At 43.0% G+C, this 17,628-nt stretch overlaps 2 protein-coding genes across 2 annotated transcripts in view; one reads left to right on the top strand and one right to left on the bottom strand.

The window, feature by feature from the left end:
* LOC137905323 (mitochondrial import inner membrane translocase subunit TIM16-like) overlaps positions 1-17,628 on the top strand; it is an 86,022-nt gene that overhangs the window by 41,685 nt on the left and 26,709 nt on the right. The window lies entirely within an intron of this gene.
* On the bottom strand, positions 90-2,196 carry vasnb (vasorin b). Its single transcript, XM_068750271.1, has one exon. The coding sequence runs from the start codon at positions 2,194-2,196 to the stop codon at positions 115-117; it is 2,082 nt and encodes a 693-aa protein (XP_068606372.1). The 3' UTR covers positions 90-114.

The following is a 17,628-nucleotide window of genomic DNA, read 5'->3' as shown; positions in this document are numbered from 1 at the left end:
TGGTGGATTCTGTTTACTTCTTTTCAGCATCAGTTGCTTCTCTTTGCGTTTCACTAGTAAGGAAACTGAGCAGAATTAGAATCCTCTTTTAGGTCTTAATGGTAAACCCAAATGTCAAAAGTAGGAGGGCTTGTGTAAAGATGTATTGTTATTTGATGTATGGTGATCCTGTAGTAGCAAGACCTCATATTCCAGATTTCCATTCTGAACAGCGGGTTCAGGGATCATAAGTTGAGGTTGTTTTTGAGGCAATGCCCCATTCTCCAAGCCAGTCTTAACTCCATCCAACTCAAACTGAGAAGGGTCACGATCTAGGTCCAGGTGGCCTTTGGCCCTCTTTCTGCGAAGATAGCAAACTACTCCCACTGCTATTGCTATCAGTACCAGCAATAGCAAAATAGCAATTGCAGGCACAAGCATCGTGGTCAATTTCTGGTCGTCAAACTGTGCACCATGGCCTCTGATGCTCTCAGTGGTTGTTTGGGCCTCTGTGCAAACCCTGTCTATGCCATTAGGAGCACCTAATGGACTAGCACATACAGTATAGGTGGAGTTGGGCTTCAAGCCTCTGAGTCTGTACTCTGGGAAGGATGCTGGGAGGCTGAGTTGAATTGGTCGACGATCTGGCCCAGAAAGATTGCGATAGGTTAGGCGGATTCCACGGATGTAAGGCCGCATTTTAACGTAACGGTGGAGATCTAGCAGTATTGAGGTTGCACTTGCTTGATGTGAGCTGATTTCTTGTGTATCTGCAGTGACAGTTGCCACAGGAAATGAAACTTCAGGTGCCGAAGGTGGGTGATGATTTTGGATTTCACAATACATTCCAGAGGTACCTTGTGGGCAGGTACACTCAATTTGACCATGCTGGTCCAAATGGCAAGTACCCCCATTCAGACAAGTGTTAGAGGGACAGAAATTATGCTCATTTTCTTGATCCAAACTGCTACTACTGGGAGATGGAGGGGCAGGGAGCAGGGGATAGTCAACATCTTTTCCCTTGGGGTTGTCACTGGCCCTGAAGACTGGACTAGCTCTAGTTGTACTTGGGATGGTGGAGGCAGAATCAGGCAGGGTAGTAGTAGTTTTGACAGTGCGAGTGGTGACTGTAGTTGTCGTGGGACAGCCAAAATCCCTGTGCTCCAGTCTTTCCAAAACCTTTCCAGCATTGAAAGGTGGGAAGTGGCAGCGAGTCTCTTCTGTTCTCTCCAGGGTGATGCTCTGGGCTCTAAGCCATCTCGGAAACCATGCTAAGTTGCAGCGGCAGTTGAACGGGTTCTCTGCTAGTGTGAGCTTTCTGAGTTGGGGTAAAAGCTGGGAGAACTCTTCAGGGAGGCCCTGCAAACTGAGGCTGCTAATGTCCAGTTCTTGGAGCTCCCCAAGATTTTGAAGGTCCTGGACCTTAAGAGGACCCATTGGGTTTCCAGCCATACTGAGGTGAATCAGCCCATTGGTCTCCTTCAGCACTGAGGGGAAGGACTCAAGTTGATTTCCTGAGATGTCCAGTTCATGAAGATTCTTCAGACTAACTATTAGCTCCTTATTCAGGCTTTTGAGCCCAACTCCCCCTAACTTTAGTGACTCCAGATTTGGAGTCTGCAGTTCTGAAGGACCCAAGGTGGGTAAAACATTGAAGCGAAGGTCCAGCAGCAGAAGTTGAGGCATCAGGAGAGCAGGCAATAATGTCAACTGGTTGCCCTGCAGTTTAAGTTCCAGTAGGTGCTCCAAGTTATTAAAGGCTGCAGGGTGGATGGTCTCAATGTGATTACTATACAAATAAAGGCGTTCAAGTAGTGCCGTACCTTTGAAGCATTCATCTGAAATGTAGGTGATCTGGTTGGATGACAGGTCCAGGTTTCTCAAAGAAGTTAAATGTTCAAACACCCTTTCAGGAAGTTCTGACAGTTTGTTTTGACTGAGGTCCAGCATTTCTAGATTCTCCAGGCCTTCAAAGTCCTCTGATGACAACTGCTCAATGCCATTGGAAAAGAGGTAAAGGCTTTTTGTGGATGGATGCACTCCCTTTGGAATGGTAGTGGAGCGTCTCTGGTAACATAAGATGGATTCTGGTGTGGAGCAGGAGCAGTCATTTGGGCACTTGCTGGACAAGGTTCTATCAGGTAGGATTAGGAAGAGCAGAAATGGCATCATCTGAATGAGAAAGGCCTTCATGATGTCGACTCTCTCTCTCTCCATAACCAGCCTACAATAAGAAAAAATAACAACATTCAGTCATTTTCATAATCATTCAAAGAAATACAGTAAAGGCTGACATTGTAATCTGCAGTGTCAGAACACATGTAGTATCCGGCTGTTGCACCAAGAACTGTGTGGCAGATATATTACAGTGGTAATTTTCATTTATTAACATATTTTCTACCTTTGTTGTCATATTTCCGTACAAGGTGATTTATTTATTCAATATTTGTTTCTTTGTGTTTCAAAGGGTGAGATTACTGTTAATGTTTAACCAACTCTCTTTGCAGATCAAAAGCAGTCTTTTGTCACAAGCTCTCTCTCAAACAATAGGGCTATAGTTATGACCTCTGCCTCCAGAGGTCGTCTGCTGGGGAAGAAGCTGATACAGTGGCGCCGTGCCACACTTCTTAAGATGAGAAAAACATTGTTTCCTTCTGTAATGAAACTACAGATAGCTCCACACTATCCCACACACTGTGGCTTGAGTGGCATCATTGTTAAGTGTTCTCACTTTGTTTATGACAGACGCCATAACCTGACACAGCATTTAACAAATCCAACTTACCCCCCCCCCCTTTAAAAAAAGAAGGTATTATAAGTGAAAGCATCGAGTTTGCTGTCTCTTAAGTGTCATTGAAATTGCAAAAACATGCAAAACATATATCCCTTTGAGTGATTCACCATAAACACTGCTGTGGTTTCTCCTGTTTCATATAATCATACCGTGTGAATTCTTGAGTGGCTGATGGCCTGCCATGCAGCATGTGGCTATGCATCTGTGGACAATTTACTTTGTCGCACTCTGAACTTAAAGAGCAGCTTCTCTGAGCACCCTGAGCTTATTTTCCCTGATTAGCATCGCATAAATAACAGACACTTTACTTTATATTGCCAGCAGACAAACTAAAACCATAAAAGAAAAAATATAATCAGAAAGATGATATTCTGTGATTTAATGGTCAAACCTTACAAAGCAAACATCCTAGTAGAATTTCAACGCAGTTCTTGAAAGGAAAAAGGGAAATGGACAAAGAACAAGTGGACATGAAGAACATATTTGCTGAGAAGGTTTGTGTTGTAGTTGATTCAGATGTATCAACTCATGAGCTGGCATTTATTTTCCTTCCCTTTCAGAATTTCATTTTGTTCCTCCTTGCACTGCAATCTCCTTGGAAAGATTACCTTATCTCTTATTTTTAATTCTCCAGTGTATAGATTAAAAGCAATCACAGGATTTGCTTGAACCTCATTATTCTCATGAACTCTTTTAGATATGGCAGAAATGTTGCTCTCTGGAGCCAAAAGCCAATAAAATTATCATGCTCATGACTCGAGGCTTTTTAAAGTCAGCTCCTGCGATCACCAAATAAAACTAACTAACCTAATAAACCCTAACCCTAACATTAGCAGAAAGTTATCCCATACTTTACACGTTGCCTGGGGTAGTACACTTTATCAGGTGAGTAATTTCATGCACAGATTTTGCCTTAGTGGCTGGGGAAAGGTCCACAATGAGAATATTTTATATGCTACTGTTGGAAATACAAGTTTGAGTTACTTTGTGGAAATGGCGATGGGGCAAAGGAGCAAGAAAAAAAAAAGGAACACATGGATGCAATGCTGCATGTGGGTTCACAAAGGAAAATCTGGAAAGATAAGCAGGAGAAGAAGGTGAGATACAAATGATCTCAGGTTTAGATCATCGTCACTGTGAGCATATGTACGAGGGGTATCATTCGTGTCTGAAGTTGTCCTGATATCCTTTCTTCCGGTTGTGGAGAAACTTTGGTATGATATGTCGGTGCCAGAACATACAACAACATGAAGGCAGAGAGGAATGAGAGGAGCTATGCAGATAAAACTGAGAATATTTTTCTTAGAAACTCAACATGGTAATCCTGCTGTAGCTCCCTGGAGCAAGCATGTTTATTTGAGTGCGCCTCATTCCAAACTGGGCCGGGCACATCTGATAACCCAGCGGAGGAGAGACTGTTGGAGGTGGACTGGGAGGGGGGGGGGGGGGGTGCTCAGTCAGTGAATGCTGCCAGATCACAGATAAACCATAGCTTGATAATAGTTTCATTCTTTCTTTTCTCTGGATAAATTATTTAATGCAGGTCTTGTCAGCAGGATGACATAAATCACAATCACGGCATCACTATTGTATGGATCCACAGTGGAACATAGGCCTGTATAGCTTCACTACTTTGAAGTGAATGCAGGTGCATGATTGAGAGAGGGCTAGTCGAGAGGCAGGCCTGTCATCCTGATCAAGGAACAATTCCCATTCCCCACTTGGCTTACTCCTTCTCTCTTGAGTTGTAATTTCCTTTTCTCTCCCCAGTGTGCTTCTCGAGACATTCCTGAGACAGGCAGCAGCTGAGTTTGAAAGTTCTGCCTCATTGCCTTGGCATTGATGGATTAACAGCAGGCTTTCCTGACCTTTTTAAACAGACGATGGATCAAATGAACAATGATGTCACTTAAAATCCTCTTTAAAAAAACAAAAACAAAACTGGAATGTGGTGCTAAAAAATGTGGTGTCTTCAATTGCACACATATTCAAGAGCAAGGACAGAATATGGGTCACCACGTTGTTAATTATTGTTATATCTGGGATTTCTTTGTGTGAGTGAAGGATCTGATTATTGAGGAATGCATTGAGTTTCCTGACATGATAAGGAATAGAACACATGCTCAGCCACTTGAAAAGAAAAATTAGGAGCAAAAAGAAAAGCATTTGAAAAACATTTTTCTCCTTCTGCTCACTTCTTCTGTTTCTTCTTTCTTTTCAAGATGAGAAGAAAAAGAAAGCACAAGTAAGGGAAGAGTGGAGACAAAAAAGAAAAGGTTTCTGTCAGCAGGGGCACCCGGTTAGAGTTGGGAGGGGGGTGGGGGGGATAAGGCCTGGCTTTAAGAGGGAGAAGTAGATTTTGGCAATTAATTCCTGGCAGGCCAAGCGTCAAGAGGCCTTATGTTCAGCGCTCAAGGCCAACACAGGGGGACAATAAAGACTACAAGAAGAGGTAGAGAATTGTGTGTTCATGTCTGTGTATGGAGGTCAATATGCATTTCCCTGGTACAGCAGACTGGAATTGGAGGTGCCTCAAAAAATCAGTGTGTTGTTGGTCAGTTTCCTAGGGTGTACTATCAAAATGTGCTGTTTTTGCAGCAGCTCATGTGAATCCACTACAGTGGTACAGGGGAAAGATTTCAGCATGAATAATGCTGCTGATGTCAGCCTCTTTCACATGTCCTCTATTCCCATTCCTGACCGTAATACAGGATACAGGACTACTCCAAGTGATTTCTCCCTATTCCCATCCCATGCTATCAGTCCTGGACCCTTTTAAGCACAATCCAATCCAAGCAGTGTGCTACACAAACACAGCCGATTTCAGCCTGACAACAAGAAAAGACTCTACCATACTCATAAACATTAAACTAACACACAGGATCCTGTTAGACATTCTGCCTGCTTCAGATTGTAGTTTACTTGTCTTAGACATCTTTCGTTCCATGCGTTTTGCTTCCTAGACGAGATGCAAAGAGCCTTGTTATTGGTGGCAAAGGGTTCCCTTTTCATCTCAGGATTTATAGTTTTCACCAAGCCTTCTTATATGGACAGTGTGAAGCATTACCATTATACCCTGCAGCTGTAGGACATGAAAGAGAACATAAATATACCGTCCAGGGGTCAATGGGAGGGTAGTGTAATAGTAAAACTCAGAAAAACAGTTACTTTTTGCAGGACTGTAGGAGAGATGCAAGGCATTTTGAGGTCCAGGTCAGCAGTTACATTTTTATACACTGAAGATCTGTGTTTAATCGTAGAAGATTAACACAAAATACAAATAAAAAGTAATTCCAGGACAACACTCGGGTGAACAAAGCCCATTCAGCAGAGAGCAACTCGGCAAGGTCACAAGTCAGCCTCTAGATTAGTGTTTCAACTGCTGCTCAGCCTTCTGTGTCCTTTGTTGTACCTTTGCTCAGGCAACACATGTAACAGGCCTTGTTTGACATAAGCACACATCCAGCTCCGGTTACATGTACACACATGTATACCTGAATCTCCTCAGTCCATGTCACCACAACAGGTGTATTCTCGGCTCCTCCGAGGCAACATGAAACCCAAAACTAGAGTGTGTCTAAGTCAGGGACCGGCAGTTTTTTTCATGGCGCGTGCCACTTTACAATATACGCAAGCACAAAGTGCCAACACTTACTTCTTTAATGAAATCATTTGAACGTAAATGATCTGTCTTTACATTTTTATTTTTTTTGCAGTATTTAAACACGTTCACTGAACTACCAGTCTGAGGAAGAGAGGGCAGATGAGGGAAGAACAGAAACAGACAGGATTGTGCAGCCAGACAGCCACGCTCTTTCAGAGTCGGAACTCTGCAGTCTGATTGGTAGAGGGGAGTGGCAGTATGAGTTCCAAAAGGAAATGTGGACCATTTCCCTCTGTTTTATTGCTTAAGTAAATCATGGATGGCGCTATAGATGCTAGACTTGATTTAGTTTTTATGGAGGCTCATGGGTACTAAACACAGGATGTGTGGGGTTAGGTTGACTCCTCCTTCTTCTTCTTCTCTCCTGTGTCTCTTGAGCACAGCATTCTCTTGTTTTGCCTAGCAAGAAACGTCTCAACACTGACACTCATCTGTCATCAGCGCTCATCAGGCACTGTGACCTGTCGGGACAGGTAGCCATTGAGGTCACAGTCACCTTTCTTTCATAAGGGCACACACAAAGACATCTTTCTGAGGTCTCACATTACAGACACTCAAAGGATTTTGGTGCACCACTGACAACTTGGGCTTTCATCTTTTCTTAATTCTCTGTTGTGCATGAGCCCACTGCTTTTTGTAATTTTCTGCATTGTGCAAAATTGGGTGATCAAGAAGCCGCTCTTATACTTAAAATATACAATCCTTCGATTCCTCAGATTCTGCGTTTGGACTGGTTTCAAACGGTCACATCTGATTGGAGTAGAAACACAAACAAAATGTCTCCGGTTTGCTTACGCTCTGCCTGTCACTCTCCATTTCACTCTTTTTAACTTTTTGTCTCTCACAGTGCAGCAGGCCACACCACGACAGTCATGTGAGTCCCAAAGGATCACATCCGACCATCTGTACATCTTGACAACAGTTTTTTGTCTGCCTGTTTTCCTTATAGGGAAAAAAAACTGAAAAACTGGCTTCAGGCAAAAGTCTTAAAATACACCTGACAGGACCTGGCCTCTAACAAATACAGGGAATTGCTTGCGCTGCATTGGAGTTTGTGGTTCGAAGAGTCCGGATGGACCAGTTTTAAAATTCATTCACAATTCTTGTCTGATACGCATGCACTGACTTCACAGTATGAATGCAATGCTAGTTTGCCATCTCGTCACTGACGATGGAGGTTCTGAGCTTCTTTGCCAGGTTTGAATTATGTTTTTCATCATCCCAGCTAGAAGTAATAAAAGTTACAGTATGATAAAAGCTCTCTCAAGCTCAGAGGACTATGAGAAAACAAGCCATAATTACTGGCTGGCTTAGACTGTTGTCAAGTACACTTACAATTCTAATGCTTCGTATAAAAGATCAAGAGATGAACCACAATGGATGGTGACGGCTATTTAATCTTTGTTGCAACAGCGCTTTTTTTTGAGTGTACCCTTGATCAGAGGGTATACTTCAGTCAAGCTGCTGGCAAGCCTGCTGACTATCTTTGTTAGACAAACAGGATCCTACAAACTCAATATTCACGTGTCAAAATCATCTTGCTGCTTAGTAACTGTAGTCCAACTGCATTTTTGTCAAACCTGACATTAAAAGTCGATCGATACGGCCATGCCTACGAAATCACTGTGAAACAGTTCACTTGATACTTGACTCATCACACAAGTATTCCTGACATCTTTGTCTTCCCGCTTTGCTCCTCCTCCAATTATCCGTTTCCTCTCAGGTTTGTTGTTGTGGCTGGTAAGAAAATGACTGGAATCTTATACGGGCATATGTACTCAACAGGGGCCTGTCTATCAGGCGCCTTGTGACGGTCTTGTAGCTGTCAAAATGTAAGCCGGAGACCTCTAGAGAGAGAGAGAGAGAGAACTCCTGGCAAAAATACTATAATACAGAAAATGAGAGACGGTTCACTCATTTGAATCCAGCCAAGTGTTACTGAGCAGAATTAAAAGGAGTTAAGGAAGTTGCATTAACCGTAGCACTTCCTGTTTGTGTAAGATCTTAAAATAAAACATGAATTATGATAGTTCAGTCAGGGAGAAGGCGGCTAGTGATTTAAAAAGGGAAATGTGTGATTTATTGGTTCTTATTTACAATGACTCATCAAACGTCATGTGATGAGTAGAAGTTATCATGGCATCAAAGTTCAGTTGTCTGTGACATTGTTTAAATAATGTTGTGCACATACGATACTGAATGTGGAGCTTTTTTTTTATTTCTACAGAGCAGCTTCCGTCTAAAGGACAGGTATGATGCGGCTCTACCGGTTTTTCAGGCCTCCAGCCCCCTTCCTTTTTGTATGAGTTACCGTTTGTGATTTTTCTAGTCAATCTGCCCCGTGGGCTTTTGAAAAGGAAGAAGAAGAAAAAAAAAAGTAGACATGTGCCACACAGGACAAGATTAATGGGAAACAGAGATGAGTGGTGCTGATTAGGATATCACGGAGGAATTTATTGTGAAACTAATGATAGTGTTCAAGAGGCCCGTTCCCAAACCAGCAGCCCAACAACACTCCTCCCCCACCACTGGCACTGGCATGCTTCCTTTCCATGGCTTATTGCAATACAGTAAAACTGTCCTTTTCTTTTCTCTCTTTAGATATATCAGACGTGATGAATTATATCTTTCACTTCAGATTTTCTCCTGCTGGAGAATAGTTAACTCCTTTATTTTATTAAATCAAATTCAGTCCTCAGATAAATGACAGGATCCAGTGAGCCAAATTCCGTCTTAAAGCCCTTGTCTGATGAGCTCGCCGACTTGCATACTCAATTTATTAAACAGGTGAGCCCAGCCTTGTATGAACACATATAGAGACATCAGTCAGCAACAGCCTGTTAAGATCAGCACTGACCATCGGCCTGCAGCAGGTGCACATTAACAGAGGATTTCTGGCATTCAGAAACAAGCCAGGTGAGCGAGGTTAAGGTGGAGGGTGGTGACAAATAAACATTCATGTCTTCATATAGTATAAAGCTGCTGGATGAACCTAATAGTGCATTTCAGGAAACGTAAGAATCCATCCCATTAAAAACATCTACAATTACTTGATCGTGTCCATTTACTCCGCAAGGTAGAAATGATAGGGGGGGGGGGGGGGGGCACGGGTTCATATAATTTGTAAGAAGACAGTAAAACACTGGTCCATCAAAGAAGCCTTTACCCTGAGGGTATTTATAAAACTGACTTCTTATTTTGGGTTACATGGAAACACAGACCTATGCTTCAACTACACAGTTAAAGATTTGCATCTGTATATCTGTTCCCGGTGGGGTTAATAACACTCGCACACATGCTATACGGAGATATTAACTGGTAGAACACCACAGAAGAAGAGACAGATGATTTATTATTGTGTGATGAATCACAATTTATATAAATAAAAAATTGCTTGCCTCTTGTTCACATCTAGTCAAACATCACTAAATGAGCACAGCGGATTCCTGAGCTCTCTCTGTGTGTGTGTGTGTGTGTGTCTCTGCACATTCGTGTGTGTGTGTATATGTGTAAGAATATCATGGAGCAGCCTTGTTTGCTCTTCCATGTTTGCTTTTGAGTAGAAATATTAATGAGTAACGTACTGAATGGAGAGGCTGTATTAATGCTGCTTGCCACTTCCATGTCAAATAATGTGTATATACAGTATATATATATTATATACTATATATATATATATATATATATATATAGCTATGGGTCACATTAGTAGGAATTACAGAGAGCTAACTGCGATTCATTTGGTTTATACTCGGAGGCTCATGTTCAAATTCTATTACATATTTAAATGCATATATTTAGTGCTCATTGTAATTCAGATGCAACCAATAATACATTTTAAGTTAATTTCTTTGTCCCACATGCATGAATTTGTTTTATCAGTACCGATAGTATTTGAGAGACCGATGGAGCAGCCAATACAGCATTTTTCTTGAGGAAAAACCTAATTCAAAGTAATTCTCATAATTATTCTTATTCATGTGCAAGGAGTATAGGACCAGCACAGGCAGCAGTTTCACAGACACACTGTGACACGCACATCTCATATGGACTGTACATACGATTCCACCATATACAAAAAATGTGAAGTAATAAAAGTATTATAAAGATAATGTACTACATTTCAGGCTCACTTAAGAGAACTGAAAGGAATTTACATCAAGCTTAAAGGATTTTTGGCACGTGATCAAAACGGTCACACCCTGGAGCCTTGTAGACGTGAAGTCAGCACTCAGGGAACAGGAAGGTAAAACACAGAATATTCAATACGATGCAATTCATTTTAATGTCTGCAGGCTTTGGTGGTGAAACTTCAGGGTTGAGCCAGACACTGAGGAAGTGCAATAATTAACATCCTGCAAGGACACACACCATGTGCAAATTCATTATCCTTAAAACAATTGTGGATGTCTTACAAAGGTCATCTCAGAAAGAATTACGCTGCACCGTCATTGCGCTGCCTTTTTGTCTTGTTTTCCCTGCAGAGAATTGGGCTGAGGCCATAAGGCTGCAGTTTATCAGGGGTAGCAGTGCGTCTCCACCGGCCTGAAGCTACAGTCTTTCTCTATGTATGTGTTGGTATTTAGAAGCCCAGACCGTCCCTGTCACAGCTCATTGCCAAATAGCACACGGCGCAGGAATGAGGCATGACTCCAGTGGGTGTAGATGTTTCCTGGTCTGGGTTTAGAGTTGTCAAATAAGGCTCTAGGAATGTCTAAAGATGTACGCAATGCAATTTGAAAGAGTGTCACAGAATAAACTAAAGCGTGCAGGTTTATCCGGCCAGCGTAGTAGGATCATTTAATCACTGATGAAGAATAATTATTGTTACATAACTTCAGCATCCAAACAGGAATCCTAAAGACCATGACTTCCTCCAGTCACTTTTTTCGCTGAGCCCCTGTATGTAACCCCACGCAGCCTCGCTGCCTCCAGTAAATGCAGCGTGTGTGTTAAGAGAGCTGCTTTTGTTCTCCTGCCAGTCTTGCTAAGAGGCACAGAGTTGTGTGAAAGGACCCCATTGAGGAAGCAGGGTGTTACGGTTAATATAATAAGAGCCGCTAAAAATGTGTAATTTGGATTTCTGGAAGCAAATTTTCAGAGTCTCATTATGACTCGTGTCAAAGTTGAAACTTTGACTTTTTTATGATAATCGACACGTAGTTCTATTGTAGTAACAGACTATTCATAATATTGGTAGCTGGCCACATCTTGTTCAAATGGCACAAACAGTCAGCTTGAATATCGTTCCTCACTCACCCAGAGAAGAAGCCTCCTCCTATCCGCTTTCTCCCCCCTTTATGGCTGCAGGTCTCCGTACTCTGAAAATAGAACGAATCGTTGAACCTGTTAGCAAATACTTTGGACTTGTACTTTTTGGTCTTCTTTCCACTTATTTGGACTCCACCCCCTGTCAGGCATTGTTAATGGCACGCAACCCAAACAGGAAGTATTTTGGCTGTTAATTGGTCAGATTCCAGCTGTGTTTAGGAGCGTGCTGAGTGTTGCTTGGCCTTGCAGCAGCGCCACAGAACAGGAGAGGGAGGAATGCAGGCCGACCACTCTTCACTCTGTCAGCTCCTTGTCCCGTGGTATCGGGCCATCGGCCGTGGTTAGAAAGCATCTCTGTGCATGTGGAGCATTGTCTTTAGCCCCCCCGCGCCGCTTTGAACCCTCTCTCATAAATAGTTCACAGCACAGATCCTGATGTGATCTGCCGGACGAGTTGAGATTCACGCTACTAAGCTGGTGAGATAGGCTTTCCCTCAGGAGAACATCCAAGGTCACTATTGTAATTGTGATTTCATTTCTTCAAAGGTTTTGTTTGTTTAGAATAATTGCTTACACTGTGGCTTTCAGTTTTTTGAATCCCAAGAACACTTTTGATTTTATGCGACAAAGTCGGCTGAGCCCAAACTGCTTACTTTTTCTTTTGTGTGTGTGTGTGTGTTGTTAATGATTAGCTTCTCATTATCCATAACCACGGAATGATTTGCTGTGCCTCGTGTTTGTCGCTTTGAATTGTGTTTGTTGCTTTCAGTAACAGACATCTTGGTGTTGTGGAACCATAAATATGAGCCACGTTTGTGATTAATGGATAGACGTCTTTGCCAGTGGGCGGTCATAAAACAGTTTATTCTTCGGTCCCATCTGTGCAGCACAGACATGCTGTTAACTGTACCCCTATTCACGCTGAACTCACCAGACTCACTCCTCCAGTATGTTTCCACTTAACTGTGTTTTTTTTCTGCTGATTCAAACAGTATGTGGAAGTGGAAAATAGAATGACTGAATCGCGTTTGTAACACCTGAATCCTCTATTTTCCTTTTGCATTGCCATGTTCACCTTTAGTGCAGCGTTTACGTCTGAAAATAACACGTCACATTCCGGGGGTTCGGTTTGGCTCGCTGGCCTGATATAAGACCTTTTGCTGCACAGAGGATTTTATGCATGTTTTTCTGTTAGCTCAGCGCAACAAATGCATCCCTGCTACTGGTGGAGACTGTCCATCTTGTCTGTGTGTGTGTGTGTGTGTGTTATGAGTGGGATTCCGTACACTGACCCGGTCCCAGAGTTCACCGTCTTCCTCTCAGACCAGTAGCGTAAATCTTTTTCTTCGTGCAATTAGATGCTCAAAAGAAATATAAATCATGACCATTACTGCACTGCTCCTTCGCTGACTTTAGCACTTTTTAAGGAAAATAAAATGATCGAAAACAATATTACTGCCTTGTAATAACTCCAGCTTCTGCCTCTGCAGCTTTCCATGAGAAGTTGGCCTTTAATTTGTGCAGACAGCACGCTGCCAAATTGTTGGTGGTACCTTTTAACCTTCTTTGGCGACGATTTGTTTACCGTCATATTTGTTCTCTTTTGACGGACCGGTTTTTATACACTCATTCCCTTTTTTTCTTTTTGTGGACTGACACTTTTCAGCTTTTCAGTTCACTATAAGTTTCTTCTTTTCCTCTGTGTTTGTCTGTTAAACATAAATATCTCCTCACCCTTCGCCCTGTCTGCTTCTTCTTCAGTATCACTCCTTCTCTTCTCCAACATGATTCAATCTCTTCCAAGCGGACAAGCCTGGCGTTCATGTTAGAATCACTCTGTCGTGGCATCATCTACAGCAGCCATCAATTTGTCCAAATTACAGCTCAAAACATCGGTTCAAAAACCAAATCCTGATGTGGATTCAAGAGAAAGAATTGTCATGTTTTTCCGCGCGGGAGACGAGCTGTGACTTGTGCTGTCATACCTGCTCAGCTTTTGATTGTAGCATTGAATGATTTTGGTTGGGATTGATAACCGCTGGTATGAGGATGGATACGCGCCGGATTTCGCACGGATCCACGCGCCGGTTTTCTTCTTTCTCGTTGTAATCATGATGGTGACAGAAATAGACATGCGTGAAAGGGGACAGCAGACGTCCAACATCGACTGTAGGACAAGAAGGAACCTCTGCATGTATACGCGACAACCTTTACCAGAGTCTGCATCGATGTCTCGGACATTCGACACACACACACTGACCCACAGGTACACACGCCTTAGAAAGTTCACTCCGCCGTCTTATCATTCAATCCATACTCTGTGAAACGTTAACAGCTAATGTTCATCTCAGTGGTTTAATATTTGACCTTCATCTCAAAGCGAAATCTCTCGTCCTCTTTTTGCTTTGACTCAACAAAGTGTCTCTGAGGTCTTTGCTTTCCCTGTCCAAAGCAAGACCAGGTTCAAGGCTTATTTCCTAATTACAGTGCAAACAAGAGGTAATTACAACCTCAGATTAAGTGCTGTTTCTTTTTTTTTTTTTGGCTGCCCACTGAAATGCAGCAATTTGTGGTGGTTTTTCGGGATGAGCATCCTCCCTCTCATCCTCTCTCATCAGTCATTCCCCATCTGTCTCTCGCTTCTCTGCTCGCCGTAAATACTTCACAGGAGCTGGGGGGGGATCTTTCAGATGCAAAGCTTTTATGGCTACTGTGGCTCAGGGGCTCATGCGCTTTAGAAGACAGACAAGCTGGTAAAAAAGCTGATGACAGTGAGCATGTGTGTGTGTGTGTGTGTCCATGGACTCAGGGGACAGCAGTTATTTGGGGTTCAAGCTCGAGCTGGGGCACTCCAAAGCCATCAGCTCCATGTGTGTGTGTGTGGGTATGTGCGTGTGTGTGTGTGTGTAGGGTTTTGAAGTGGTTCTTCAGAACACATCATTTGGCTGCAACGGCAAGTCCTTCTTCAATTTAGCTTGGCAGGCGTTCAGGCTGGGGTTTGCCTCCACATACCGCCTGGCCAGCATTGATGTGTGAGGCCGAGGCCTTTGAAGCTAATTTAAGGTGCCTCTTCCATAGAGTCGCTCTCGCTCCTGGTTGCCAAACAGGGCCGTGCATCACCTGAGTCATTTGTATGTCTCTATCTGTCACTTGCCCCGGCGTCTTCCTAATTGTGAAGAGCCCAGAGGAACAAAAAACGCATTCACACACTTCTTCCAACCCCATTCTCTCTGCCTGCTGTTTGAGAGTCTCACTCTCATCCTCATCTCATTCCGCCACCTTCCCTGCCCCCCCCAAGGCCTCCTCGCCTCAGCACCTGACTTTTAACCCTCTAATCCTTCTGGTGTAGAGGGTGAGATTCATCAGGCTCTGCCTCTAAATTTCATAAAACGGCGACCTTGCTATAAGAGGCACGAGTAGCATGTTTGAAGAAAAACAAGCGAGAGACATGATTATTTAAAGGAAGATGTTTACCAGATCTTTTTTAGCCATACTGCCGAACCAAAAAACAAAAACACCACTGTAGATAATCCAGATTTAGCGATCTGTATTCTTCTTTTCCCAAGATCTTTGGCGCAGATAATGAATTGCCAGCCTGGATCTTCTGAGAATGAATAAGCGCTATCTGACATAATGTTGGAAACCGGATTCTGGGATGGTCGTGTGGGTTTGGCATCACGGTCAGTGTGCTGTGACAGAAGGCCTGAGCCTAATTGTTTAAATTGGGTTTTATACCAGAGGACTCCTTCGCTTTAGTCATACTTTCCGTCCACAGACCAACATCGAATTGCAAAGAAATGTCCTGTGGGGCAGGAATAATCCACCCAGTGTGCCTGACTAAATGCTCACACATCACACACCATTGCACATTTTATCGTCATTTTGTCAACACCTATTATGCAACTAATATCTTGACAAGCTGTAGCTTTGATTTTTACATCTCAAGTTGGGAAGAGGTGGCGAGACTATACCCTCTTCATCCTCATGTGCATCATTTATATCCATTCCGGCTCTCAGAAGAAGTATCTCCGTGTCAACATAAACACTGGAGATAGCCGCTCTATTGCCTTTTTAATTTTTACAATCTGCAGCATGGCGGTCTGAAAGTTCCCCACATCAGTGAAGGATAATTGGCCTCCTGTGGCTGTTTGCTGTGTCTGGTCACCTATTATATATCAGCTACCACCGTTTTATACTATCAATGATACGGCCACTTCTCCTACAGTGACAGCCATTAAAAAAAAAACACACACACACGGCAAGGAAACAAGCAGTAAACCAGTGTAAGGGTTTAATTGCAGGACCATTGGAGGAGTATTGACTGTTTTGCCCCCAGTTAAAAATTAGGAGATTTTCTATGCCTGTTTGGGGAGGGAATATACAAGATGCTAATCTGACTGCAGTGTTTAAACACCTGAGGCAATATGAATATTTAACCCCTGCTACATCTGCATTTAGAACTTTTGATTATTTCAAGTGGTTTTTGACTGGAATTACATTTAACTATGCCTGGTTCAATTATAATAAACACTTGTGTAGTTGGAAAGTTAATTCTACTTTAAAAAAAAAACTTGGGACTAGAGCATGCTCCTTCTCAGAGACTCAGACATTGATATAATGTTCGTAAAGCTGAACGATATCATCAGAGAACATAATAACAAACAGCTCCTTAGTGATTGTACAAATATGTGCTGATCTCACTTGATGTTAGTTAATGAGTGGAGAGGGTCACTCAGAATTCAGGAGTCTGACTCAATCACTCTTGCGCTACTCAAGGTGAAGAAAACCGAAAGTCTAGTTTTCTGGACGCAACTCAGCATCTTCATCTGATTGAGGTGTTCAACTTAAAATTTGGGTTTTTGAACCTCTCTGTATGTCAGACAAAAGTATACAGTTTAAATATGAGAATAGAGCTGGTAAACAGCATCTCTTGATAATTTCATCCAACTCACTGCTTGTTTGTGACGGGCCAAATCTCATCACGAGAATCTGGTTTGTAGTTCACGCTTCTGAAAACACATCTATAGACGGGTATGATTTGACCCCGACACTCGTGTCCTGTTGACCTTTCTTCACGTCCGTCCCTGTACGCGCAGAAGCAGCTGCGCGCTGCGGTGAGCGCGGCTCGGTGCGGTCCAGACGCTCGGCTCGGCCCCTGCGTGCTGCGCGCTGCGCGGCGTCCTGCGGTCCAACGCCAGCCCAAACTCATTACCGCCCCGGTTATAGAAATGTGTTTCATTGAAGACCAACTCCGCTGCCATTACGAGGCGCCCAGATACATGGATTTAGTGTATTGCGTTAAAATTCTTCCTCAGTTGTGTTTTATGACAGTAAAACACACTGAACGTTAAAAGCACAATTACAGAAGCGCGATTATTTTAGTGACTTTTCACCAAGATATATTCTTATATATAGTCGCCATTTATTGCCCAACAGGTAAATGATCTTATTACCTGTTTTTAATGAGAAATTTACTTTACAATGGGTTTGGGTTTTGTCCGTTGTGCCTGTGTTTGTTCATTTAATCCGCCCAAGAACTCCTTAATCCCGTCCTAAACGTTCCAATCCCGGAAAATGCGTGTCGGTAATGTATTAATTAAATCGGGGAAACTCTTACCCTGAACTTTGAAGAAATGAACTCGCGAGTCCAGCCGCGCTTCGGTCTTTATCCAAACGCAGCTGAGGCGATTTAACTCCAGCCTTTGTACTTTTCGTGTGTGCACAGTGAAGAAAAGTTTCTGTGAACACATTAAACTTCGTAGCAAAAACGGTCTTCCCTCAAATCCTTGGAGAGGTACGCCGGACCCGCGCGTAATGGAACGCACTCTAGTGCTGCTGCCTCCCCTGGACAGAAAGCGCTTTATTGCTGCGTTGAAGGGAGGGGCGAGACGCACCGCAGCAGCGCGCAGTGCCGCGCAGT

This window comes from Brachionichthys hirsutus, chromosome 16 (genome assembly GCF_040956055.1).
Source record: "Brachionichthys hirsutus isolate HB-005 chromosome 16, CSIRO-AGI_Bhir_v1, whole genome shotgun sequence".
Lineage (NCBI taxonomy): Eukaryota > Metazoa > Chordata > Actinopteri > Lophiiformes > Brachionichthyidae > Brachionichthys > Brachionichthys hirsutus.
This window is presented reverse-complemented; position numbering and strand designations above follow the sequence as displayed.